Source organism: Podarcis bocagei (assembly GCF_964188305.1).
Source record: "Podarcis bocagei genome assembly, chromosome: 1".
Lineage (NCBI taxonomy): Eukaryota > Metazoa > Chordata > Lepidosauria > Squamata > Lacertidae > Podarcis > Podarcis bocagei.
In genome coordinates, this window is record NC_138125.1 from 141,400,291 (window position 1) to 141,424,300 (window position 24,010).

General features: G+C 44.9%; 1 protein-coding gene across 3 annotated transcripts in view; it reads left to right on the forward strand.

Annotated features, from left to right (window-relative positions):
* Nucleotides 1-670: 670 nt before the first annotated feature.
* The window catches only part of ACADL (acyl-CoA dehydrogenase long chain), a 31,734-nt gene continuing 8,394 nt past the window's right edge, over nt 671-24,010 (forward strand). The window contains exons 1-7 of one of the 3 annotated variants that reach the window (XM_081190275.1): nt 671-768; nt 7,290-7,451; nt 9,941-10,078; nt 12,051-12,215; nt 13,789-13,855; nt 15,435-15,599; nt 16,297-16,398. In XM_081190275.1, coding sequence (XP_081046401.1) covers nt 686-768; nt 7,290-7,451; nt 9,941-10,078; nt 12,051-12,215; nt 13,789-13,855; nt 15,435-15,599; nt 16,297-16,398 — 882 coding nt within the window. In that variant the 5' untranslated portion in view covers nt 671-685. Of the gene's footprint in view, nt 769-1,144; nt 1,296-6,088; nt 6,233-7,289; nt 7,452-9,940; nt 10,079-12,050; nt 12,216-13,788; nt 13,856-15,434; nt 15,600-16,296; nt 16,399-24,010 lie in introns of those variants that run through there. The other 2 variants (XM_081190276.1, XM_081190277.1) reach the window with 2 other exon arrangements.

Below are 24,010 nucleotides of genomic sequence, written 5' to 3' on the forward strand. Positions count from 1 at the left end.
CTCAAGTCAAACAGATTCTGCAGACAATATCATATAATATATATAACAATATAATAAAAAACTTGAACAACTTGCTTACAAGAGGCAAAAGTAGTATTATGAGGGTATACTCTGGATCCCTCTTTCCTGCTAGCATCAAAATACTAGTTGCCTGTCATCAATATTTGTTTTTAATATGTTCTCCTGCACTGCCATCTTGTGGTTACGTGTAAAGAACAGTGTTGCTTTTCCACAGCCCAGCAGAAGTTCAGATAGAAATTTTACTACAGAAGGCTGCCAGTTAGCACATAATTGGTGAATAACTACTGAAAATCTAACAATAATCATTTGTTCTCTTAATAAGTGATAAACTGTGTAATATGTTAAGAACCATTAACAGTAACTCCTGAAACTATGAATACGTGAAAAGTCTGCTTCTCTTTCACCGTAATCTTTTTCATGACTAACAGACACAAACTGCTTTGGAATGTTTCGAGCTAATATTCATGGCTCCTTGCCAGCATTCTGTGCGGGTGTCTGAATATATATATTTTAGTATGCTGCAAGAAGGCTTTTAAAATAACATCTGCCATGGATGCTTTGAGATTCTTGCATTGCAGGGGGCTGGACTAGATGACCCTGGGTACCCTCCCCAACTGTACAATTCTATGATTCTAAGCAGAGGCTGGGTAGCCACTTGCCACGGATGCTTTCGTTTGCCGGGTGCACACTGCCTGCAACCCTGGGGAGGTTTGCTTGGCGCTTGCATTACCTATGTTTAGGAGCCAGGTGAAAGCATTTCTCTTCAGCTGAGCTGATTAACATTCTACAGCTTTTAAAACGCATTTGTGGGAGCGTGTGTTGGCTTGTGTTTGATTTATTATATACTTTGTACATTCTTGTTTTGTATTTTGCTGCTGTGAACTGCTCTGTGAACTACAAATTTAATAAATGCCACTACTGCTAGCGGGGGCGATTCCTGAGCCGAGGTTGGCTGGCCACCTGTCATGGATGCTTTATTTGAGATTCCTGCATTGCCGGGGGTTGGGCTAGATGACCCTGGGACCCCGTTCCAGCTCCGCAGTTCTCCTGCAAAACCAGACCATTTCCCGGCCCGCCTTCCCTGTGGAATGATCCTCACCAAGTTCTCCTGCCCATCCAGGGCTGCAGCGCGCTCTCCTGTCCGCCGGAGGGCTCCGGGGAGGCGCGGCGGCGCTGGAGAGGAAGCCGAGCGGCAAGATGGCCACGTCGAGGCTGCCGGTGCGCCGAGCCGCGCGCCTGCTCTCCTGTCTCCCCGGCGGCCGGGCGCCTGCCAGGTGAGCGCTTGGCTTGTGGGCAGGGGCTGCGGGGAGGCAGGGGACGGAGAGCGTCTTGCAGGGCGCAAGGATCCCGCATAAGTCAGTCCCCCAGATCCTCGCGAGTCTACGAAAACAGAAACCGCTCCCCTGAAGGATCTTCCGCTGAAGTTCTTTCTCTCCCTCCCCCTTTCCGTGCAACTCTCAGTACTTCCGGAGAAGAAGAAAGAACCCTTGTAAATTTAAAATGAGTTGGAAATAAATAGATCTGTGCCTGTTTATGCCCCTATTAAAGACAGCTGCCTCTTTATAACATCACTTGGCTGTAGGGGGTAGCTGTCCCCAGAATGTACAGTGGTACCTCGGGTTACAGACGCTTCAAATTCCGCTAGCCCAGAAATAGTACCTCGGGTTAAGAACTTTGCTTCAGGACGAGAACAGAAATTGCGTGGCGGCAGCAGGAGGCCACATTAGCTAAAGGGGTACCTCAGGTTAAGAACAGTTTCAGGTTAAGAATGGACCTCCAGAACGAATTAAGTTCTTAACCCGAGGTACCACTGTATTGCAAGCAGTGCCAGATTTATGTATAGGTTAAGTAGGCTGAAGCCTAGGGCCTCTAAATCTAGGGGGCCTCCCTAACCCGCCTGCCCCCCAGTGGGCAATCTCCCCTCTCCCAAAATTGCAAACCCAAGGCTTCATGCGATGGACGGGCAACCCTGTGAGACTCAGGGCCAGCCAGTGGGGCCCAGTTTGAACCTCTAGGGCCCAATTTTGTGGGGCCCTAGTTTATAGCCAAAATTTGCAGAATCTTAGAGATATAAATCTGTGTGCTTGGTCATTTTCATAAGATGAGCAAAGCCCTTAAGAAATCAGACCTGTTACTGAGTTCTTGCGCAAGTTTGTACATTTCACTTCTGGGATTTTTTAAAGAGAAGATTTTGATGAGCTTGAGAAGCAAGCAAAAGCCACCTTGCCAAATGTTAACTACAAAACAAGGAGATAAGGAGCAAGGGAACAGAAGAGCATGTGATACCTTAGATGCACTTTCTTCAAGAGATAAGTTTAGGATAAAATCCTTTATTCCTATATTAGATGCACCTGAAGCCAATTTAAAAAGAAGTGCTGTGTACAGTGATGTTGCACAATTGTTTTTCCATTCTTGCTATTCTGATAGCATCTAAGCAAGAAATTCAGCAAGGTGTTGATGGAAGTATCCCCTGGAAGATATTGACCTGAAACCTATTGATGATATTTTGCACTTTCACCTGTACATGAGACAAAGCCATAGGCTTACAGCTGAGCACTCTTTGTCTCATACAGAGCTTTATCAAATTATATACAAGGAAAAAATTCAGATGGCCTTTCCTAATGTGGAAGCAGTTTTGTGGCTATTTCTTAGTTTTATGGTCACTAACTGCTTGGGAGATAGTTTTGCAAGACCCACAAGAATTATAAATGAATTAAGGGCCACAATGTCACAAGAGAGGTTGTCCACACTGAGCATTGCATACACTGAAAGTGACAAACGTAGACAAACAGATTTTGATGAAGTTTTCTGATATCCTTTAGAGGAGAAATTGTGAATTGCAGAATTTTAAATACCCATCATCATCCGTGGTTTCTTCCATTTTCTTCTTCTCCTCGTGGGGGGGGGGATGGGGAGGGGCCTCACAAGTGGGGTAGCCTAGGTCCTCTCTGCATCTAAATCCGGCCCTGATTGCAAGGAGGGGTTTTCCTGCCACAGGTTATAAATGCCACCGGCGCAGTCTTTGCCAGAACTGAAGGGGCAAGAATGCTGAACGCTTCACCTGTTTAATTTCTGCCTGCTGCACATCTGTTGATAGCGTGCAAACCCAGCCTCAAAAAAAGGAGGAAGTGTTAATTGCTGGAGGGTGTGCAAGTGGTGCAGATAATAATAATAATAATAATAATTTTTTATTTATACCCCGCCCTCCCCAGCCAAGGCCGGGCTCAGAGCGGCTTACAAGCAATAATAAAAACAAGATGAGTGATTACAACTTAAAAACAAAAATAAAATACAACATTAAAATAATGGAACATTAAAATATTAAAATGGAGCCTCATTGCAGGAGAAGGAAAAGAAAAAAGAAAAAGGGGGCGGAGGGAATCAAATTGGCTCCAATCCAAAGGCCAGGCGGAACAACTCTGTCTTACAGGCCCTGCGGAAAGAGATCAGATCCTGCAGGGCCCTGGTCTCATGAGACAGAGCGTTCCACCAAGTTGGGGCCAGTGCTGAAAAGGCCCTGGCTCTGGTTGAAGCCAATCTAACTTCCTTAGGGCCTGGGACCACTAAGGTGTTGTTACTTATGGATCTTGAGGCTCTCCGTGGGGCATACCAGGCGACGCGGTCCCGTAGGTACGAGGGTCCTAGGCCGTGAAGGGCTTTAAAGGTCAAAAGCAGCACCTTAAATCTGACCCTGTACTCCACCGGGAGCCAGTGCAGCTTGAAAAGCACTGGATGAATATGCTCCCATGGCAGAGACCCTGTGAGGAGCCTCGCTGCAGCATTCTGTACCCGCTGGAGTTTCTGGGACAGCTTCAAGGGCAGCCCCGCGTAGAGCGAGTTACAGTAGTCAAGCCTGGAGATGACTGTCGCATGGATCACTGTGGCCAGGTCGGGGCGGGAAAGGTAAGGGACCAACTGCTTGATGCGGCGAAGGTGGAAAAATGTCGCCTTGGCTGTTGCTGTGACTTGCGCCTCCATGGAAAGGGAGGCGTCAAGGATTACACCCAAACTCTTAACGGAAGGCAATGGCACTAATTGGGCCCCCGCAAGAGAAGGGAGTTGGTCCCTCATCCCCATGCTATCCCGACCTAGCCATAGGACCTCTGTCTTCGAAGGATTTAGTTTCAATCGGCTCCCACGAAACCATCCAGCCACAGCTTCCAAGCATCTGGTCAGTGTGTAAGGGGCTGAGTTGGTGTGGCCATCCATCAGTAGATAGAGCTGAGTGTCATCAGCATATTGATGACAGCCCAGCCTAAAGCTCCGGATAATCTGGGCAAGAGGGCGCATAAAGATGTTAAAAAGCATTGGGGAGAGAATTGCGCCCTGCGGCACTCCACACACTAAGGAGTGGCGTGATGACATTTCCTTCCCTAGTGCCACCCTCTGTCCCCGACCAGAGATAAAAGAGCACAACCAGTTACGGGCTATGCCCTGTATCCCCACGTCTGCAAGGCGATGGTCCAGAAGATCATGATCGACCATGTCAAAGGCTGCTGACAAATCTAAAAGGATCAGCAGTCCTGACCCGCCTCGATCCAGTTGTCTACGGATATCATCTGTTAGGGCAACCAGAGCCGTCTCCGTCCCAAAACCAGGACGGAAACCGGACTGAAATGGATCTAATGCTGATGTTTCCTCCAGAAACCTACCAAGCTGTTCAGCAACCGCTCTCTCAATTACCTTACCCAGGTATGGAAGATTTGAAACTGGGCGGTAATTGGATAGGTCTAAGGGATCTAATGAAGTTTTCTTTAAGAGTGGACGCACCACTGCTTCCTTCAGTTCCCCTGGGAATGTCCCCGTGTCAAGGGACAAATTGATAATTTCAACCAGGGGGGTCCGCGCAACATCTGGACACTCCCTAATCAGCCAAGACGGGCACGGATCAAGGAGGCAGGTGGTGGGCCTACCAACTTGGAGGAATCTATCCACATCAGTAGGGAGTATCCGATCGAAATGGTCCAACACTGGACCTGAAGTCAGTCGAGGGGCCTCCAGTTCAGTCACTGTATCTAAATTGGCAGGGAGGTCACGGCGGAGCAACAGGACTTTCTCCGCAAAAAAGCTCGCGAATGCCTCACAGCTGTGGGTCGAATTTGTGCTTAAATTTGGTTGTCCTCCTAAGGACGTTATTGACCTAATTATTCTAAAAAGTTGTGCCGGGCGAGAGCTAGCGGATGCAATGGAAGCTGCAAAGTAAGATTTCTTAGCAGCTTTCATAGCCATCTCATAGGCTTTCATAAGCGTCCTATAAGATGTTCTTGAGGCTCCGTCACGAGTCCGTCGCCATACTCGCTCTAGCCGTCTGAGATCCCGCTTCATTTTCCGGAGCTCCTCAGTAAACCAAGGGGCCCGGTTTCGACGGGGTCGCAGAGGGCGCTTAGGCGCGATCTCATCAATGGCTGCCAAGAGCCGGTTATTCCAGTCCTCAACAAGGTCATCTAATGAGTCGCCAGGAGGAGCAGGGTTCCGCAAGGCTTGTCGGAATCTATCAGGATCCATCAGTTTTCGCGGACGAGCCCAAATAGGTTCGCCACCCGAGCCGGGGAGGAGCGGGAAGTCAATCTTGGCTTTTAAAGCATAGTGATCAGACCATGGCACTTTCACAGCGGGGAGCATGATCACATCTATGCCAGCCCCAAAGATCAGATCCAACGTGTGGCCTGCTTGAGGAGTAATTGCAGTTTGATTGTGATTGTCAATTGCCCCATAATTAGAAGAGGAATAAATTGCCATAGGAATTAAAAGGCAAGTGGCTTGTATCCTTATTTCCAATCCAGAACTCCTGTAAGACTGGAAAAACCAGCTGTGAACTCTGACCCAATTCTTGCCTGTGTTGCGCTGCTTAGATAGTTGCTGTGACATGACAAGGCTGGTGTTGGAAGATACCTTTGCTCTCTTTATCATTTAACTACAAGAGATGATTTATTAAAGGGACAGCCATAGTCTTGGTGGTTTAAAAATAGAAAATTACTTCTTTCTTCCCTCTGGCTTTAAAATATTTAAAGTTCTATTTATAACTCTCTCTCTTCTCTCTCTGATGCTGTTGACAAACCAGTCAGTGCATCTTTCACGCCAGGAGACTGTTAGCTGGTGTACAAAGTGCCAGCGTGGCACAGTTCATGTCCAGAGAGCGTTTGAGTCAAGCTAGCTGCTAGATGAATGGTTTGGAGAGGTCCTGGCAGAGGGGAAAGGGTGAGTGGAAGAGGTAGGGGAGGATCCACTAATATCCAAAAGTGCAGAAAAGATAATGCTTTCTTTTTAGAATTTACCAACCATCCACCATCCAAAAAAAATTGTAGCAATGCACAAAAACAAAGAAAAGAAGTGCAAACAAAATATGAGGTTGAAACAAGAAAAATAGATTGAAACGCATTTGTAAAACCAATGAGAACAATAGCAAACAATGCAAGCCTGAAAAGGCCACAAGAGGGCCTCATTTGACCTGAGAGTTCAAGCAGGCTGAAGGTGACCTCAGGCCCTTGGCTGCTGAGGAGTTTTGCACTCGAGCAGTAAAAACTTAAACTTCACCCAGTAGAAGATTGGCAGCCAGTGCTGATCCATTCGCAGTGGTGCCAAGGAAAAGTTGCTTCTATCTATGGTTAGGGAGCACACATGCTGTCAGCTCCCAGTTGGCCTGAGAGGACTCTTACCAGACTACATTTGGTGTTTTGAAATTGTAAATTGCATTGGGCAGAATGGCAGAAGAGTAATATATTTAAATCCAACCAATAAATGTGACAGCCAGTCCAGAGGATGGCAGCAGCTGCCAGCTTTTTCCTCTTCGTCTCAATGTTGCACTGAATACTTTAGTTATTATTTCACCCTTGTTTCATATAATTTAGGGATTGTGGCTGACATCTTTTGCAACACATCAGAATTATTAAATTGCTCTTTCCTGTTTTTGCAAGTGAGTGTGAATGTGAATAATATTAAGTTTCCCGTAAGATCAGGGAACTGAAATGCCTTTCTCAGTTTAAACTGTGAATCAGAAGAGTCTGAATCATAGCTGAACCCCACAGGGCGTTAAATGAGGAGTGGGAGAACTATGCAAACCACCTTGTGCTCCATGGAGAAAAGGGTAGGATATAAATGCAACAAATAAATAGGTTTTCAGTGGAAGCTGTGTTCTTATAACTCCCAGTTTTGCCCACATTCTTCCAGAAGTAGTTTGATTGTGACTAGTGTTTTGCTTAAAAAAAAAATCATCAGTATAAATGTGATGTTTTTCCTACAGGTCCTCTTATTTAATTTTATTTTTAAAGATATATTCAAACAGAAAATCATGAATTGGCACGCCTTGAAACCTCCTCTGCTAAAACCCTAATGGACATAGGAACTCGGAGGATCTTCTCATCGGATCATGACATCTTCAGGGAAAGTGTAAGAAAGTTCTTCCAGGAAGCTGTGCTTCCACATCATGGAGAGTAAGTTAAACATTGTAAATCTTGTGGTCTTGCCTGTGGTGGTGTTTGTTTGTTCGTTCCATTCTCCCCCACCCGCCACCTCCTGTTAGAAGCAATGTTAAATTACATGTCAGTTCTTCTAGGAGAAGAGATTATACTTTTGCCAATGGAAGTTTCCATCCTACAGTGTTTAGCAACTTTGCAGGACTGGGGTATCTTTGCTGGAACAGTGGCATGGGATAAAAGGATTGCAGAACAAAACCACACACACTGTAGTCGTGATCAGGTCTCTCTGTGGCTAAAAATCCTGCCCTCCCCTTGTTGTGCATTCACGCATTTAACATAAATATAGTTTGGCCCTTGGTTTAATAATGTAATGCAGCAGGTTAACAAAGGCTGCAACCCTATACAGTGGTACCCCGCAAGACGAACGCCTCGCGAGACGAAAAACTCGCAAAACGAAAGGTTTTTTCGTTTTCGAGTTGCCTCGCAAGACGAATTTCCCTATGGGCTTGCTTCGCAAAACGAAGCTTGCCCCGGGGACAGCGGGTCTTCTCTTTTGAAGCAAGGGGCGGCGGGGAGATCGCTTCTCCCCACCGCCCCTTGCTTCAAAAGAGGTCCAGGGCAGCGGGAAGCGCTCCCGCTGCCCCCGGACCTCTTTTGAAGCAAGGGGCGATGGGGAGAAGCGATCTCCCCGTGCTCCGAAGCCGGGCGGGGGGGTGGAAACACCTGCCCCAGCCACCCCGCTTCGGAACGCTGCTCCGAAGCGGGGTGGGGGGGGAACACCTGCCCCAGCCGCCGGGCTTCGTAGCGCTGCTGCGAAGCCGGGCGGGGGGGTGGGAACACCTGCCCCATCCACCCCGCTTCGGAACGCTGCTGCGAAGCGGGGTGGGGGGGGAACACCTGCCCCAGCCGCCGGGCTTCGTAGCGCTGCTGCGAAGCCGGGCGGGGGGGTGGGAACACCTGCCCCAGCCACCCCGCTTCGGAACGCTGCTCCGAAGCGGGGTGGTGGGGGGGAACACCTGCCCCAGCCGCCGGGCTTCGTAGCGCTGCTGCGAAGCCGGGCGGGGGGGGGGTGGGAACACCTGCCCCAGCCACCCCGCTTCGGAACGCTGCTCCGAAGCGGGGTGGGGGGGCGGGAACACCTGCCCCAGCCGCCGGGCTTCGTAGCGCTGCTGCGAAGCCGGGCGGGGGGGTGGGAACACCTGCCCCAGCCACCCCGCTTCGGAACGCTGCTCTGAAGCGGGGTGGGGGGGAACACCTGCCCCAGCCGCCGGGCTTCGTAGCGCTGCTGCGAAGCCGGGCGGGGGGGTGGGAACACCTTCTGAAGGCGGGCGGGGGGCAAAAGTCTTTGTCCCCCCTGCCTGCCTTCCCAGGGGCTTTTAAATCGCCCTGGACAGCGGAGAAGCCCTCCGCTGTCCCGGGGCGATTTTAAAATGCCGCCCGCCAGCATTTTAAGATCGCCCGGACAGCGGAGAAGTCCTCCGCTGTCCCAGGGTTTTTTAAAATGCTGGGGGTGAGAAGAAAAGCCCTTGTCCCCCCCCCCCCAGCCTTCAGAAGAGGTCCGGGGACAGACTGTCCCCGGACCTGGTCTGAAGGCGGTTTCCCTAGGAACGCATTAATTGATTTTCAATGCATTCCTATGGGAAACCGTGCATCGCAAGACGAAAAAACCGCAAGACGAAGAGACTTGCGGAACGAATTAATTTCGTCTTGCGAGGCACCACTGTACCTACTTTCCTGATAGTTTGCCCCATTAAACTTAATGGGACTTACTTCTGGTTATTATTATTATTATTATACCTTGCCTTTTTCCCCTGTAGGCAGCCTACAGATAAAAACAAGAAATGCTTAAATATAGAAAATCATTAAAAAACCATTAAGCATGGATAAAATTAAAACTATATATGTATATAATAACTATTGAAATTATACCAATAATTGCAATAATAGCAGCATGACACCAGCTGCAGTCAGTTCTCCAAAGCCTGTTTTTTTGGCTTTTGGGGACTGACTTTTGAGAACAAGGAAGTCTTCACCTGCTGGCAGAAGGACAACAAGGAGGGAGTCAGTCTAGCTTCTCTATGGAGGAACTTCCAAAGTCTGGGAGCAGCCACTGAGAAGGCCTTCTCCCGCTTCCCCACCAAGTGTGCCTGTGAGGGTGGCAGGACCAAGACAGGGGCTTCCTTTATTTATTTTAATTTGGCTGCAGTATCTCCATTGGGGGGGGGAGGGGAACAAATCCAACGAACACCCCCCCCCCAGTGCTTAAATCTTGCTTCTCTGAATCAGCAGGTGTGAGTGTGCACATGATTGAGCATGTGCACGTACAGACACATATAAGCAATCCTCAACTCTTGGTATTGTGTACAGGTTTGCTTCTAAACGTCTTTGTCTTCAGTCAATGCATTTTTATAGAGCAATTCCTCAGTTTTGTGTCCCCCGCCTCCGCCCGGCACACTGTAAAAAAGTATCCCACAGACTCCGCTCAAATCTTGTTTTATTTGCAGGTGGGAGAAAGCTGGACAGGTGAGCAGAGAGCTCTGGGAAAAAGCTGGACACCAGGGCTTGCTGGGTGTCAATATATCAGAAGAACATGGTGGCATTGGAGGGGATCTTTTCTCTGCAGCAGTCGTTTGGGAAGAGCAGTAAGTAGCAAATGCACTGTGAAATAATTTTTTCAATGTCAAATACCTTTTTGCTCTTGATTTCCTATGGCCATATATTTTGGGAACACTGCTGTTGGCTTCCCCTCCCTTTTGCACCCTGATGGCAGCATTTTAGGGTATTGCTAATTCTTCTGAAATGTATAAAGCCCTGAACAACTTGGGGTGTAGATACCTGAAGGAAAGCTTCTCTGTATATCAGCCTACCCACTTATTGAGATCTGCAGGACATAGTCCTTCTGTGTGTTCCTCAGAGCTCGATGTGTGGTGGTGACTTAGGATAAGGAATTCCATCTCTCCTGAGATACCATTGCCACTGTTGGGTCCATATTTTGACAACTACTAAAAAGTGATCTCATGTTGAGTTGTAGACTGCTTGATCGTATTGTGCAGGACATTGATTTGGTGCTAAATGGTAGACTGCTGTGAATCTGGTGGTTGTTGTTTGATGGAAATTTTATGTATTTATGCCAGCTCTTGCTGAGATGTTAAATCAGCATCTCGGCTGAAATGCTCCCCAGACTACTTGAATGACCCCCATATCAGTATATCCTTTCCCATAGAAAATTTGCACATTGCAGAGAAGGCTAGGCTATAATCCTTGACCCTGACATGTTACTTTCCATTCCATCATCATCCCCAGACTGCAATGGTACAGTTCAGAAACCCCTACGGCACTTGATTCCAGTTATCTATATTTGTGTCAAAATGCCACGCCTTCAGTATGTTGAGAGGCTAGGGTGGAATCTAGACACATAAAAAAGCTGTGAAAATTATATATATATAATTTGCCATAGCTCACCATTGCCATCTAGTGCCACATTTGTGTAATGCACTTTACAACACACTTAAAATGTTTTATCTGCAGCTGTATATCTCAGTCCTAGATCATGGTCTCTCTCTTTCTCTTTTTCCTTTAAAAAAGGAAAGGCCAGTATGCAGAACTATTGTGTGATTTAACTTATCTTTAAGGAATAATTTTGAACAAGTACCGTATTTTTCGCCCCATAAGACGCACTTTTTCCCCTCCAAAAATGAAGGGGAAATGTGCCTGCGTCTTATGGGGCGAATGCAGGCTTTCGCTGAAGCCTGGAGAGCGAGGGGGGTCGGTGCGCACCAACCCCTCTCGCTCTCCAGGCTTCAGGAAGCTCTGTGCAAACCTCCGGAGACCGGCTCCGAGGGTTGCGCAGAGCTGCCTGCAGTCCCGGGACCAGCGCAGCTCTGCGCGGCCACCGGGAGCCGGGGGAGAAGCCCTCCCCGCTCCAGATGGCCGCGCAAAGCTGCCTGCGGTCCTGGGACCAGCACAGCTCTGCCCGGCCACCGGGAGCCGGGGGAGAAGCTCCGCCCCGCTCCCGGTGGCCGCGCAGAGCTGCCTGCGGTCCTGGGACCAGCGCAGCTCTGCGCTGCCATCCGGAGCGGGGCGCTAAGCTCCGCCCCGCTCCCGGTGGCCGTGCAGAGCTGCCTGCGGTCCCGGGACGGCAGGCAGGTCTGCGCCGCCATCCCGAGCGGGGCGCTAAGTCCTGCCCCGCTCGGGATGGCGGCGCAGAGCTGCCTGCCCTCCCGGGACTGGTGCACTTCTCCCCATCGCCAGCCCCACAAGCTCGAGGGACAGCGGGGAGGCAGAGCGTGCCTTCCCACTGTTCCCCGACCTGGTTCTTCCAGCCCCGCACCTGGGGGGGAAAATAAAATAAAATTTCTTTATTTCCCCCCCCAAAAAACTAGGTGCCTCTTATGGGCCGGAGCGTCTTATGGGCGCAAAATACGGTAAATCCAGTCCCTAGCTTCATAACTTCCCCTCAGTAACAAAAACTTTAGATATCAAAAACAATGGAATTATAAAAATAATTTGATAATTAGGTTTTTCTATGTTTTGATATTGTATTTAAAAATCGGCCTGAAATCAATGTGAAGTTGCTTTTTTGAACATCTCTTGACTTCTTTTTTTCTTTTTCAGAATGTATGTTAACTGCACAGGCCCAGGATTCAGCCTTCACTCCGATATTGTCATGCCATATATAGCAAATTATGGTTCAAAAGAGCAGATTAAGAGGTTCATTCCAGAAATGGCAGCTGGCAAATGTATTGGTGCAATAGCTATGACAGAGCCTGGTGCTGGGAGGTGAGCCAAGAAATTACAAAAATTAATTGTTGTAAAAAGTAAGTCCCATTAAGTGTGTGTGCATGTGTGTGCTCTGTAAGATTTCAAATACTTTTGTCTTCCTGTATAAGGTAAAATTGGTGGACCAGTTTGTCAGAGAAAATTCCTCTAACTTTGCTGAACTAGGTCAGAGAGCTAGAGTAGTGGTCGAAAGATGGAGCTGTGACCCAGGAAGGAACCAGTTTTAATTTCTCCTCTGCCACAAATTCACTAAGAGTCCACTGGCAAATCACCATCTGTTGGCCTCTGCTCCTTGTATAAAAACAATGCTAGGTACCTTACAAGGTTGCTCTTAAGTATTTCTGAGTGTGTAGACAGGAGGAACTGTTAACACTATAAATGCAAAGCATTACTACTGTTACAAGAAATTATATGCACATGATTCCAAGTGCAGGAGGCAGAATAATTATCAACAGGAAGCTGTTATTCCAGGACTAGATGAAAAAAGAAGCAAAGCACTCACCCCTGAAGTAACATTGGATGCAAATGCTCCACATGAAAATTAAGTGTTAATGTATGCTTTAATTTTTCTTGTTACCCTGTTTTTCTTTTTAGATAATGCTTTTTTAAAAATTATTGTGGCTAATTAGGCTGCAGTCTGAACCCCCGGAGCCAGGCTGCTGGAGGAGGTTAGGATGTAGCAGATGGCCCTGCCTGCTTACCTCTTCCTGCCTCTTCCTTCTGCAGAGATCCCCATGGCTAGTTGAATGCTATTGCCAGTAGTGTTCCTGATATGGCTCTGAAACAGGGCATTATGAAGGTGGAGCAGGATCCTAAACTGGTCCATAACTTGGATAGGGGCCAATCTGTGCTGGCCAGCTACTGGAGCAGGAAAAAGAGAGAGAAAGTGCTCCTTCCCACATTCTGCCCTGGCTGGCAAGACCTGGCGAGGCTTTTGATTCTGCTATTCTGTCCCACGGCTCCTTGATGAGACCTTAGAATTGCTCATTCTGTGATATTATGGCAGCGAACAAAACTGTATTGTAACCTTTGAATAAATGTTTAAAATAATAAAAAAGAGTTGCTCCCTTACTGTGCAATCCTGTGCATGCGTACCTGTGGGTAAGCCGCACTGAATACAGTGGAGCCTCCTTACGGAGGGCAGATTTTGCCCTTATTGCAGCCCTGTTCGTAAGGGCAGTGCTATACTTTCCCCCCTTGTAGGAGTGAATGGCAATGGATCACCATTAGAATAGGATCTATTTTTTCATATCCCTTGTTAACACTGAATTTCCTCCCACATATGCCTAACTCTCTTCTGGATTCTGCTTGGGGTTCTTTTTTCTTTGTTTTTGTTTGTGTGACTATTCGGAGAACTTGCTTTTATATCTGAAGAAGAAGAAGTGTGCATGCACACGAAAGCTCATACCAAGAACTAACTTAGTTGGTCTTTAAGGTGCTACTGGAAGGAATTTTTTTATTTTGCTTTTATATATAATAGATTCCCTGGTGTGTGATCTATCTATGCTGGGGTTATTTAAAAATAAATACTGTGCCTTTTCCTCTGTACTATTAAGAACTGTTTTATTGTTAGCGATTTGCAGGGTGTGCGAACATACGCAAAAAAGGATGGAAGTGACTGGATTCTAAATGGCAGTAAGGTATGTGCAGGAAGGATAAATTATTCTGGATTCGGTGTAGGCTTCATCTTACAGCCCTTTGAGATAATGGCTTCTAAACTGGCCACGGTGGTCTTGCCACTGTACCTTTTGCCAAAGAAGCAGTGCCAAGCTGCTTCCCGTTATGTTTTTTACGAGAATTCATGCTGCTAGGTAATGTGGCTACTTCTGCCGGCAGCCTCAAAACTCAATCAGCCTAGCAGGTGCTCTTCTGTACTTCTTTTATCTGGGGAAGATATAAAGACCATCTGAAGAATTTGGCCTTTTCGTGTTCTAACATAGTTGGCCTGGACAGGGTAACCAATGTGCAAATATTTCACAGTTCAAAAGAGTTGGCAGTAGAATGGCTTCCCTGGTATGAAACTGCCTGAGGGGACCAAGGAGGCAAATAAAAACTTGACTACATCAATGCAAAAGACAAAAAAGAAAGAGTTTACTTTCTCGGTGAGTGTATTGTTCAGGGTTCAAGGAAAATGCCATGCTGGACGCCAACTGCATGCCGCCAGGTGGCTGTTGCTTTGTTATTAGATCCTTTAGTTTGAACTGCCTCTCTTCTTCTCTGATAAACGTTTGGGGCAGGGAGGAGGAGGGGGGACACCACCTCTCAGTCTACCTCCCAGCTTGTTGTAAGGATAGAATAGATAGCCCCATGTGCAGGACCCTGAGCAAATTGGAGGAAGGCCAGGATACAAAACATTTTCATCAGTCAGTACAATGCCACACAAAGTTGCAGGGCTTTTTAGGATGTAACAGCATTTATTGCCATGTTTGGGAAAAGAGACGAGAACATTGTTAATTTTTTCTATTGCTTTCACTTGTTCACGGCTTTTCTGACATGCTGAAATTAGTTACAGCAAAGTGTTCTGCAGGCTTCGGTGGCATGGTTGATTTTCAGCAGAATCCCAATCATCTTTACTTGGTCAGAATTAAGTCTCATTGTCCTCCACAGGGCTTTACAGCAGCCTTCCCCAACTGGTGCTCTCTAGATATTTTGGACCACAGTCTCCATCATCCCCAAGCAATATGGCTTTGCAGTCTGGGGCTTGAAGTCCAAAACACCTGGAGGGCACTAAGTTTGAGAAGTCTGCCCTAGTTAAGTGTGCTTACTGGGCTAATGTTTGGTTTGCTGCTTCTTTTTTTAAGAGCTTGAGCTGCATTGGAAGAATTGTGAGCCTCTTTTTTCCCATCTGCCTTACTCCTTGTGATGGGGATCACTTGGCAGTGGGATATCTTTGGGTCTCTTCTGTATCCTGTCCTGTGAACAAGAATTCAAAGTGATCTTGATTAAACTAGACAATTAGCACGAAAGCTGCAGGATAAAACGAATAAGCAATGGTTTGCTCAGAGAGAAATCGCCAGTAAAAACTCGAATGGCTGACTCTATGGTAGCATTGTTGTGATGGGTTCCCCTCTCCTCCATCTGAATGTTCATTGCAAAGCACCGCTGCATTGTAAATGGCTGCAGCTGCTTTGGAGTTCCTTAACAGAGACCCTGTCTCCAAGACAAAGAAAGTCATAACAATAGTATGTAGCTACTTTATCCCACTCCACTGTATTGCAGGTGTTCATTACTAATGGTTGGATGAGTGATGTAGTAATTGTCGTGGCTGTTACAAACCGTGAGGCCCGTTCCCCTGCTCATGGCATTAGCCTCTTTCTGGTAGAAGAAGGAATGAAAGGATTCATCAAAGGGCGTAAACTTGAGAAAATAGGACTTAAAGCACAGGTGAGTCGTGGGGGTCTGAGAAGCCACTCTGATGATTGCCTGTGATGAATGCAACTTGAGGAATGACGTAAATATTCTAAAACTATTAAGAAGTGTATTATTTAGCACTAAAATAGACAGCAAAATTGAAAGGTGGGTGCAGGACCACACATCACAGAAAGGAGCCCTTTACCCAGAAGCTACTTGTGCAGCGGCATCCCATGGTGGTGGCAGCCACCTTTGGCATCTCATGTGTCTGCCCCTTTGACACAAAGTGAGCTGTGGGGCAGGAACCTGATCTTAGCATCAAAAGTGGTGCATTGGTGAAGACAGCTTAACTTCCACTGCACCAGTTCCCCAAGGTCAGTTTCCCAAACTCCTGCTCTGTGTATGTATATATGCCCCAACCCTGTTCCAGTAATGGAAGTGAGCCCATCTCACTGGGTTGATGGAGGGGTGGGATTTGTCTCCTGTCCCCCATGCATGATGTTAAGTATTAGGCATACCCTACGGCTCACCAAGTGTTGGCGGTGGGACAGACATTTGAGACAAACATGGCTACTGCTGCTACATTGCATTTGGTCCTTAGAAAATGGATGTGGTGAGCTATAACTTTCATCAGCAGTTAGACTTCTGAGCCTGTGTGTATGAAGGGAACAAGAAGCAGACTTGCAAAATGGTGTTGGCAAATTTTCTGTGTGATTTTTTTAAAAATTAGGACACGGCAGAACTGTTTTTTGAAGATGTCCGCCTGCCTGCTGGGGCCTTGCTTGGACAGGAGAACAAAGGCTTCTATTATCTAATGGCAGAGCTTCCTCAGGTAGGGGAGACATAAAACCACACTGAGGCACACAAAGGCATGAGTTGTTCATTGCAGCAAACTGCCAGCGACAGATCGCATGGTGTGACATTTGATCTCCGACACAGGATTTCAGCAGCCACCACCTGCTGATCTCAGCGTGGGGTTTTTGCTGCTTCATGTTGGAAATACTGCATTTGAAACTGACGTGTGATCTTCTTTCTACTGGGTTACAGACCTGTGTGTTAATTTAAGAGATCACAGCTTCCTAAGAAATGGTTTGATAATGTAACTGATTTTTGCCATGCCAGTTTAATATTAAAATGAATGTGGATGGACAATTTGATTTCAAATTATGATACCATATTGATTAGATTTGTTGCAGACGCATTTGATCACAGCATAATGGATAACTGTTGTTTAACATTAGTGACTCCATCTTCAGCTGTTCCATTCTGGAGCTGGCACAGCGAAAAATGAGGGAAAAAACCCCGTCCCATCCACCTTCTAGTCTGGCTGGCGCAAGTAGCAAGACAAGATGAGGCAGTCAGTGTTCTGCTCACTGTCTGGGGTAGGGTTAGGTCATATCTGCTTTTCAGTATTGTGATATATCACCTGCTGAACATCATGTCATCCTGATATCTCACAATGTCTGAAAAAAGGATGTAACTATGTAGAGGCAAATGGGGTAATGTTTTGGCAACAGCTACTTCTTAGGAGTGTAAAATTGATACCTTTTTACTTATCTTTAACATATTGCCCCGATTCTCGTAATTTGAAGATAGCTTCTGCATATGGCCCTACATGCATATATTCCACGTCCAATTTTTCTCAGGATGCATTGTTATGCGCCATCCCAAACTCAAAGAGCGGTGCAAGATTCCAGGCATTGCAGGTGCGCTTTACATGGAGTCTGTTTCCCTTTGGACAATGAGGCATAGGAAATCATAAATATGATTTATTTACACACACACACACACATATATACAACCTGAGGAATTTAGGGTGTGTGGCACCCCACAAACTCTTAACAATATATTGTGTGTTCAGAATGTACATACATGAGGTGCATGTACTTAGGTCCCCTGTGTGGACAGGTTCTCAGGCGCATGGATGCAAAGTGGTAATCTCAACCCCCCCTCCCCCCGCTGTGCTTATACGCTGCACACTTTGGCCATCAATATAGGGCTGATGCTGCTATTCTAGACACATGTCTAGCAATTTGGATCTGGGACTAAAAATTTTATATCCAAATTGAACCGTGTGGGGATTTTGAAGAATGTTGAAAATATTAGAAGCTTAAGACGACTTCCGGTGTAGCGCGTTCCTGTTACAAGCGGGGGTTTGACCGAGAGGGAAACCCCGGGCTATTTTGGGGGATTGGGGGTGTCTCAGGGCGCGGAGACCCCCCGAAAAGCCTCTGGAGGGTGTCCAGAGGATCTGGTTCCCGCTTAGACCAGAAGCGAGCAACTGCGTCGTCAGGTAGTCTCAGTAGAGGCGAAGAAAGCGGCGGTGTTGCCGAGCGGGTCGAGGGAAGCCATTACCGACCTCCTAATAGCGAAGCCCCGAGCTTGCGGTGAGAGCGCTACATTCCTAAAACAAGAGACTCCGACTTGGACTACCGTAAATTTTTATGAAACTAACAGCGGGAAAGTCGGGGAGTAATAAGAAGCAGTAAACGAGGTTCAGCCTGGTGCCGAAATCAAGCCTGACACAGCGCGACTGCAGTGCAGGGGTAAAGTGAAAGTGAGTCGCTTTAACGGATACTATGTTTTTCTTTTATGTATCTTCCCAAAATTAACATTTCAGTGTAGAAACTGTGTATCAACTGAGAGGTGGGAAGAACAGGGAAACCAGGGCGAATTGATCGAGCTGAAGGTCCTTGAGGAAACGGAGGGCTTGAATAGAGGAAGGGGCGCTTCTCTATTTCTGTGTTTAAAACGCAACGGAGATAAAACCGGAAGAGAAGGCTCCGTCGCCATTGTAAAGACTCTGAGCGTAGCAGATTGAGGAAAGCACAAAGGACTGGTAAAAAGTAAAGCAAAAGGAAAAAAAAGGAAATGAAATTAATCATCAATTGTTACAATTCCGGCAGCGGGAAAGTATATGCATGAAGAGTCATCTGTAAATTTTGCTTCCCGTTTATGTGCTCTTGGAGTCTATGGACTTGTACGACTATACCTCGGGAAACAACGCTACTTTAAAGGGCTCCGGAGCCTCCTGGTGGCGAGGAAAAGGAAAAGACTAATTGGCTTCCAATTTTTCTTACACCTCCTTTTGCTCTCTACCTTCATTACACATTTTGGCATATTAAGTCCGAACTGCCAAGAGAAAAGGACCTATTAGAAAAATAGGATATTGTTATACACTGCTATACCTTTGGACACAGCGTACTTTCTCTCTTTCCTCTGCTCTCTTTTGTTCTTTCCCTCCCTCCATCCCTTTTTTTTTGAAGAGTCCTAGAGACTTTTAGAGACAAGATCAAGACTAGCTGGAACTAAAATCTTCTCCCTCGACACCTCTCACTTCAATTGACTTTTTTTTGTACTAATTTTTGGACTGGTAGGAGAGACTGAGTTACTGGAGAAACAGGTTACAGTGACATATTCGCAAACACTCGTATTCTTAAGGGACCACCAGGGTTGAGATTAAGACCAACAGGATTATTTGACTCAGAAATCCCCCCTTATCTGTTTCTCCTTTTCCATCACCCCACTTTTCTTTATACCAATCCCCCCCAGTGTGACCAACGGAATATCCGGACTAACTTGAGTGGGGACAGTAAGGACCACTAGAATAACCATATTCCTAATATTGTAAATATTAATGTGGGGGGAAAATAATTGTGTTCACTATCATTTGTAAAAAGGAAAGCCTGGTCGGTAAGCATAAACGAAGGAAACTCTACGGAGTGGGGCAACTTAAGAATATAAGATGTCCCACACGGTGAAGAAAGGTATAAACGGGGGGACTCCAGGGGAGAGGAGAGGGTCTAAACAAGAGACGGATTCAAAGACAGATATTGTGAAGATGTTAATGGAAATTAAACAAAGTCAAAATAATTTAGAGAACAAATTAGAGCAAGTGGACAACAAAATTGGACTATTAGATAAAAAAATGGATGAAACAGTTAGTGAACTTAAAGGCCAAATAAAAGAAATATTTAGGAGAACACAAAACGTAGAGGAAGGATTAAAGAAGACAAGATTAGAAGTAAAAGAATTTAAAAGGGATAAAGAAAAGGTTAAGATGGAAATGATGGAATTGAATAGAGTACAGGAGGAGATGAAGGACGCGATAGCGATGAATGAGCTGCGACAGAGAGAAGGGAACCTTAGGCTGAGAGCTGTACCGGAGACACAGGGTGAGAATATTAGGGAAAAACTGATAACGGAATTGGCAGAATGGTTGGACATAACAGTAGAGGAAATGGCTCAAAATGTGCAAAATGCATTTAGGATGCGGATCAAAACAACAAAAGCAAAAAAATTTACAGGGGACTGCCTGATTACATTCAAGAATAAGGAAATGAGAAACAGGATTTTGCAAAAGAATAGGGAAAAGAGGTTGAATATAGAAGGAAATTATATAATTTTCTTTAAAGATATTCCAATCAGGCTACTTAAGCGAAGAGACCCTTATAAACCACTGGTACAGACGTTAAAGAAACACAAAATAGAATTTAGATGGGAGTTCCCTGAGGGGATTTCATTTGTGTATAGAGGTAAAAGACATAGATTATCCAACTTAGAGGAAACTGGAAAATTTCTGAGGAAATATAAGGAGTTGAGATTGGAAGAGAGCGGAACAAGGGGAGCAGAGGGAGGATTGACAAGAGATTCTAAGACAGAAGAGGTAGAGGAAGTGAGTGGAAGTAGTTCGGGTGAAGAGGAAGAGGGAGAAGAAGAAGAACCAGCAAATTTATAAAAGTAAGGAAAGGCTAGGTATATACCAGTTAACATGGGGTTAAAAATCTGGAGCTGGAATGTTAATGGAATGAACGAGAAGAGAAAGAGGAATAAAATTGAGCAATTCTTAAAGAGGAAAAATTTGGACATTATCTGTCTTCAGGAGACTCATGTAGCTAAAAAGCATAAAAAAATATTAATCAATAGAAGGCTGGGAAATGAATTTGAATCCTTGGACAGAGAAAAGAAAAGAGGGGTGGTATTGTACGTTAAAAATAAAATTGAGGCCAAACAGATTTTTAAGGATGAGGAGGGGAGGATGGTAGCGGTTAGACTCAATTGGCAAGGAGAAAATGTGGTTGTTATTGGGGTGTATGCACCAAATGGCAACAAGACCGACTTCTTTAGAAACTTAGAAGAGAAAATACTAGAACATATGGACCAAAAGATCATTCTAATGGGAGACTTGAATGGTGTGGTTTCGTTAGAGGCAGACAGACTAAGAGAGGGTGTAAGTAAAGAAGGGAAACTACCAAAATCCTTTTTTTCGATGGTTAAAAATTGCAATTTGGTGGATATTTGGCGTCTGAGACATCCATTGGAAAAGCAATTCACCTTTTACTCCGAACCACACCAATCGATGTCACGGATAGACCAGGTCTGGATCTCGAGCGAACTCTGTCCAAGAGTTAAACAAATAGAAATAAGACCAAAAGTAATTTCAGATCACAGTCCGATAGAATTAGAATTTGAGAGTTTGGAGAGAAAAACTTTTAGATGGAGGCTAAGAGAATACCTCCTTGACGATCAAAATATTGTAGAGACTGCACAAAAAAAGCTAAAAGACTACTTTGCAGATAATTGTGATAAAGGGACGAAGATCAATGTGATATGGGACGCAAGCAAGGCAGTAATAAGAGGATACTTTATCCAGCAGAATGCGATCAAAAACAAAAATAGAGAGAAAGGGAAAAAAGAAATTCTAGAACAAATAATGGACAATGAACAAAAATTAATCCAGAAACCCAATTGCCAGAAAATAAAGGAAAATATCAAAATTCTACAAGCGCAATTTGCCACTATAATAAACAGAGAGGTAGAGTGGAACATAAAGAAATTAAGGCAAAAGAACTTCGAATTTTCAAATAAATCAGGCAAATGGCTTGCATGGCAAATTAAAAAAAGGAAAGAACAAAGTGCAATAAACAAAATTGTCGTAGAAGGAGAAGAGATAACAGAACCAAAAGGAATCAGGAAAGAGTTTCTGGATTACTATAAAAGCCTCTACAAAGACAAAGAGAGAAACAATTTAAGGAAAATAGAGAGATTCTTGAGAGACAAAAAGGTGCAGAAAATCCCAATAGATAAGAAACAACGATTGAACACCCCAATTGAAACAGAGGAGATAGAGGAAGCCATAAAAGATTTAAAGAGAGGGAAGGCCCCGGGTCCTGACGGTTTTACTGCGGGTTATTATAAGGAGATGAAACCTATCCTGGTGAATCCTCTGAAGGTGACTATGAATAACATTTTGAAAAAAGGAGAAATTCCGGAGACCTGGAAAGAAGCATTTATTACATTTATCCCCAAACAAGACGCAGACTTAACCCAAGTCAAAAATTATAGGCCGATTTCTCTTCTAAATACAGATTATAAAATCTTCGCCGGTATCCTTGCGAGAAGATTGAAGTCGTTGTTATCAGAAATTATCCACAAAGATCAGGCTGGCTTTCTGCCTGGCAGGCATATGAGGGATAATACAAGAAATATAATTAATATGTTAGAATATCTGTCGGTCAAAATTAATAAGCAAGTCATAATGATGTTTGTGGATGCAGAAAAAGCATTTGACAATGTGATATGGGACTTCATGTTGAAGAATTTGGAACATATGGATGTGGGCGAGGACTTCTTCAATGGGGTAAAAGCAATATACAAGGAACAGAAAGCCAAACTGATTGTAAACAATATAGTAACAGAGGAAATAAGGATACAGAAGGGAACAAGACAGGGATGTCCTCTTTCCCCGCTACTATTTATAATAGTCCTAGAAGTCCTTCTAAACTCAATCAGGCAAAACAAAAAGATAAAAGGAGTGACAATTGGAGAAAATGTGTATAAGACTAAAGCATTTGCAGACGATTTAGTAATAATGACTGAAGACCCAGTGACTACAATAGAAGAAGTGCTAAAGGAAATTGATCAGTTTGGGAAATTGGCAGGCTTCAAGCTAAACAAGGGAAAAACGAAAATGATAGTCAAAAATGTGGACCAAAGTGTAATAGACATAATCCAACACCAATACCAGATAGAGGTGGTTAAGAAAGTGAAGTACCTTGGAATTTGGATAACACCCAAGAATATAGATTTGTTTAAGAACAATTACGAGTCGGTGTGGAGAGAAATAAGGAAAGATCTGGAAGTGTGGGGAAGACTAAAGATGTCATTTTGGGGAAGGATAAATACGATCAAAATGAACATACTACCGAGGGTACTGTTCCTGTTCCAGACTATCCCTATAATTAAGGGCAGCCGTATTTTTAAAGAATGGCAGAAAGTCCTCTCAAGATACATCTGGCAGGGCAAAAAACCCAGGATTCAATTTAAACTTCTAACAGACATAAAAGAAAGGGGTGGGTTCGCTCTGCCAGACCTGAAGCTGTATTACGAGGCATCATGCCTCTCCTGGTTAAAAGACTGGATAAATTTAGAGAATAGGGAGTTACTTGATTTAGAGGGCTTCGATAACAGATACGGCTGGCATGCCTACTTAGGATATGAGAAAAGGAAAGTACATAAAGGGTTTGGAAACCATGTCTTCAGAGGCCCAATTATTGAAATATGGGAAGGTTATAGAAATTTATTAGAACCTAAGGTTCCACATTGGTTCTCACCTCTGGAAGCGATGAGTGTGAAGAAAATCAATATGAGGAGTAACTGGGCGACATATAGCCAACTATCAGTTAAAGAAGATGGGAAGTGGAAAATAAAGCCCTATGAACAAGTTAAGGAACAGGTGTATGATTGGTTACATCATCGTCAAGTTAACGAGATGTTCAGGAAAGATATTAAAGAAAGAGGGTATGCGGATAAAGACTCCAAATTCCAGACGGAAATTATAAATAACGATGTAAAAATAATATCAAAAATGTACCGGATGTTGCTGGATTGGAATTTAGGAGATGAAGAAGTGAAATCAGTAATGATTCATTGGGCTATAGATGTAGGCCATAGTATACAATTCGAGGAATGGGAGACATTATGGAAAGAGGGTCTAAATTTCACAGCATGTATAACAGTAAGGGAAAATGTAATGAAGATGTTTTACAGGTGGTACATAACACCTGTAAAACTATCAAAAATGTACAAAGTATCCAACAAATGCTGGAAGTGCAAAGATAAGGAGGGCTCCTTCTATCACATGTGGTGGGAGTGTCGGAAAGTTAAAGAATTCTGGGAAAGAATATATGTTGAGTTAAAGAAAATCTTGAAATATACGTTTAAAAAGAGACCTGAGATCTTTCTGTTGGGGTTATTAGGGAAGGATATTGAAAAGAAAGATAGTAAATTTGTATACTATGCGGTTACAGCGGCAAGGATAATTTGCGCCCAGAAGTGGAAAAAACAGGAGATGCCAACGATAGAGGAGTGGAGATCAAAGTTACTAGACTACGCAGAGCTAGACAGACTGACAGGAAAGATCAGATACCAAAGAGACCAAAATT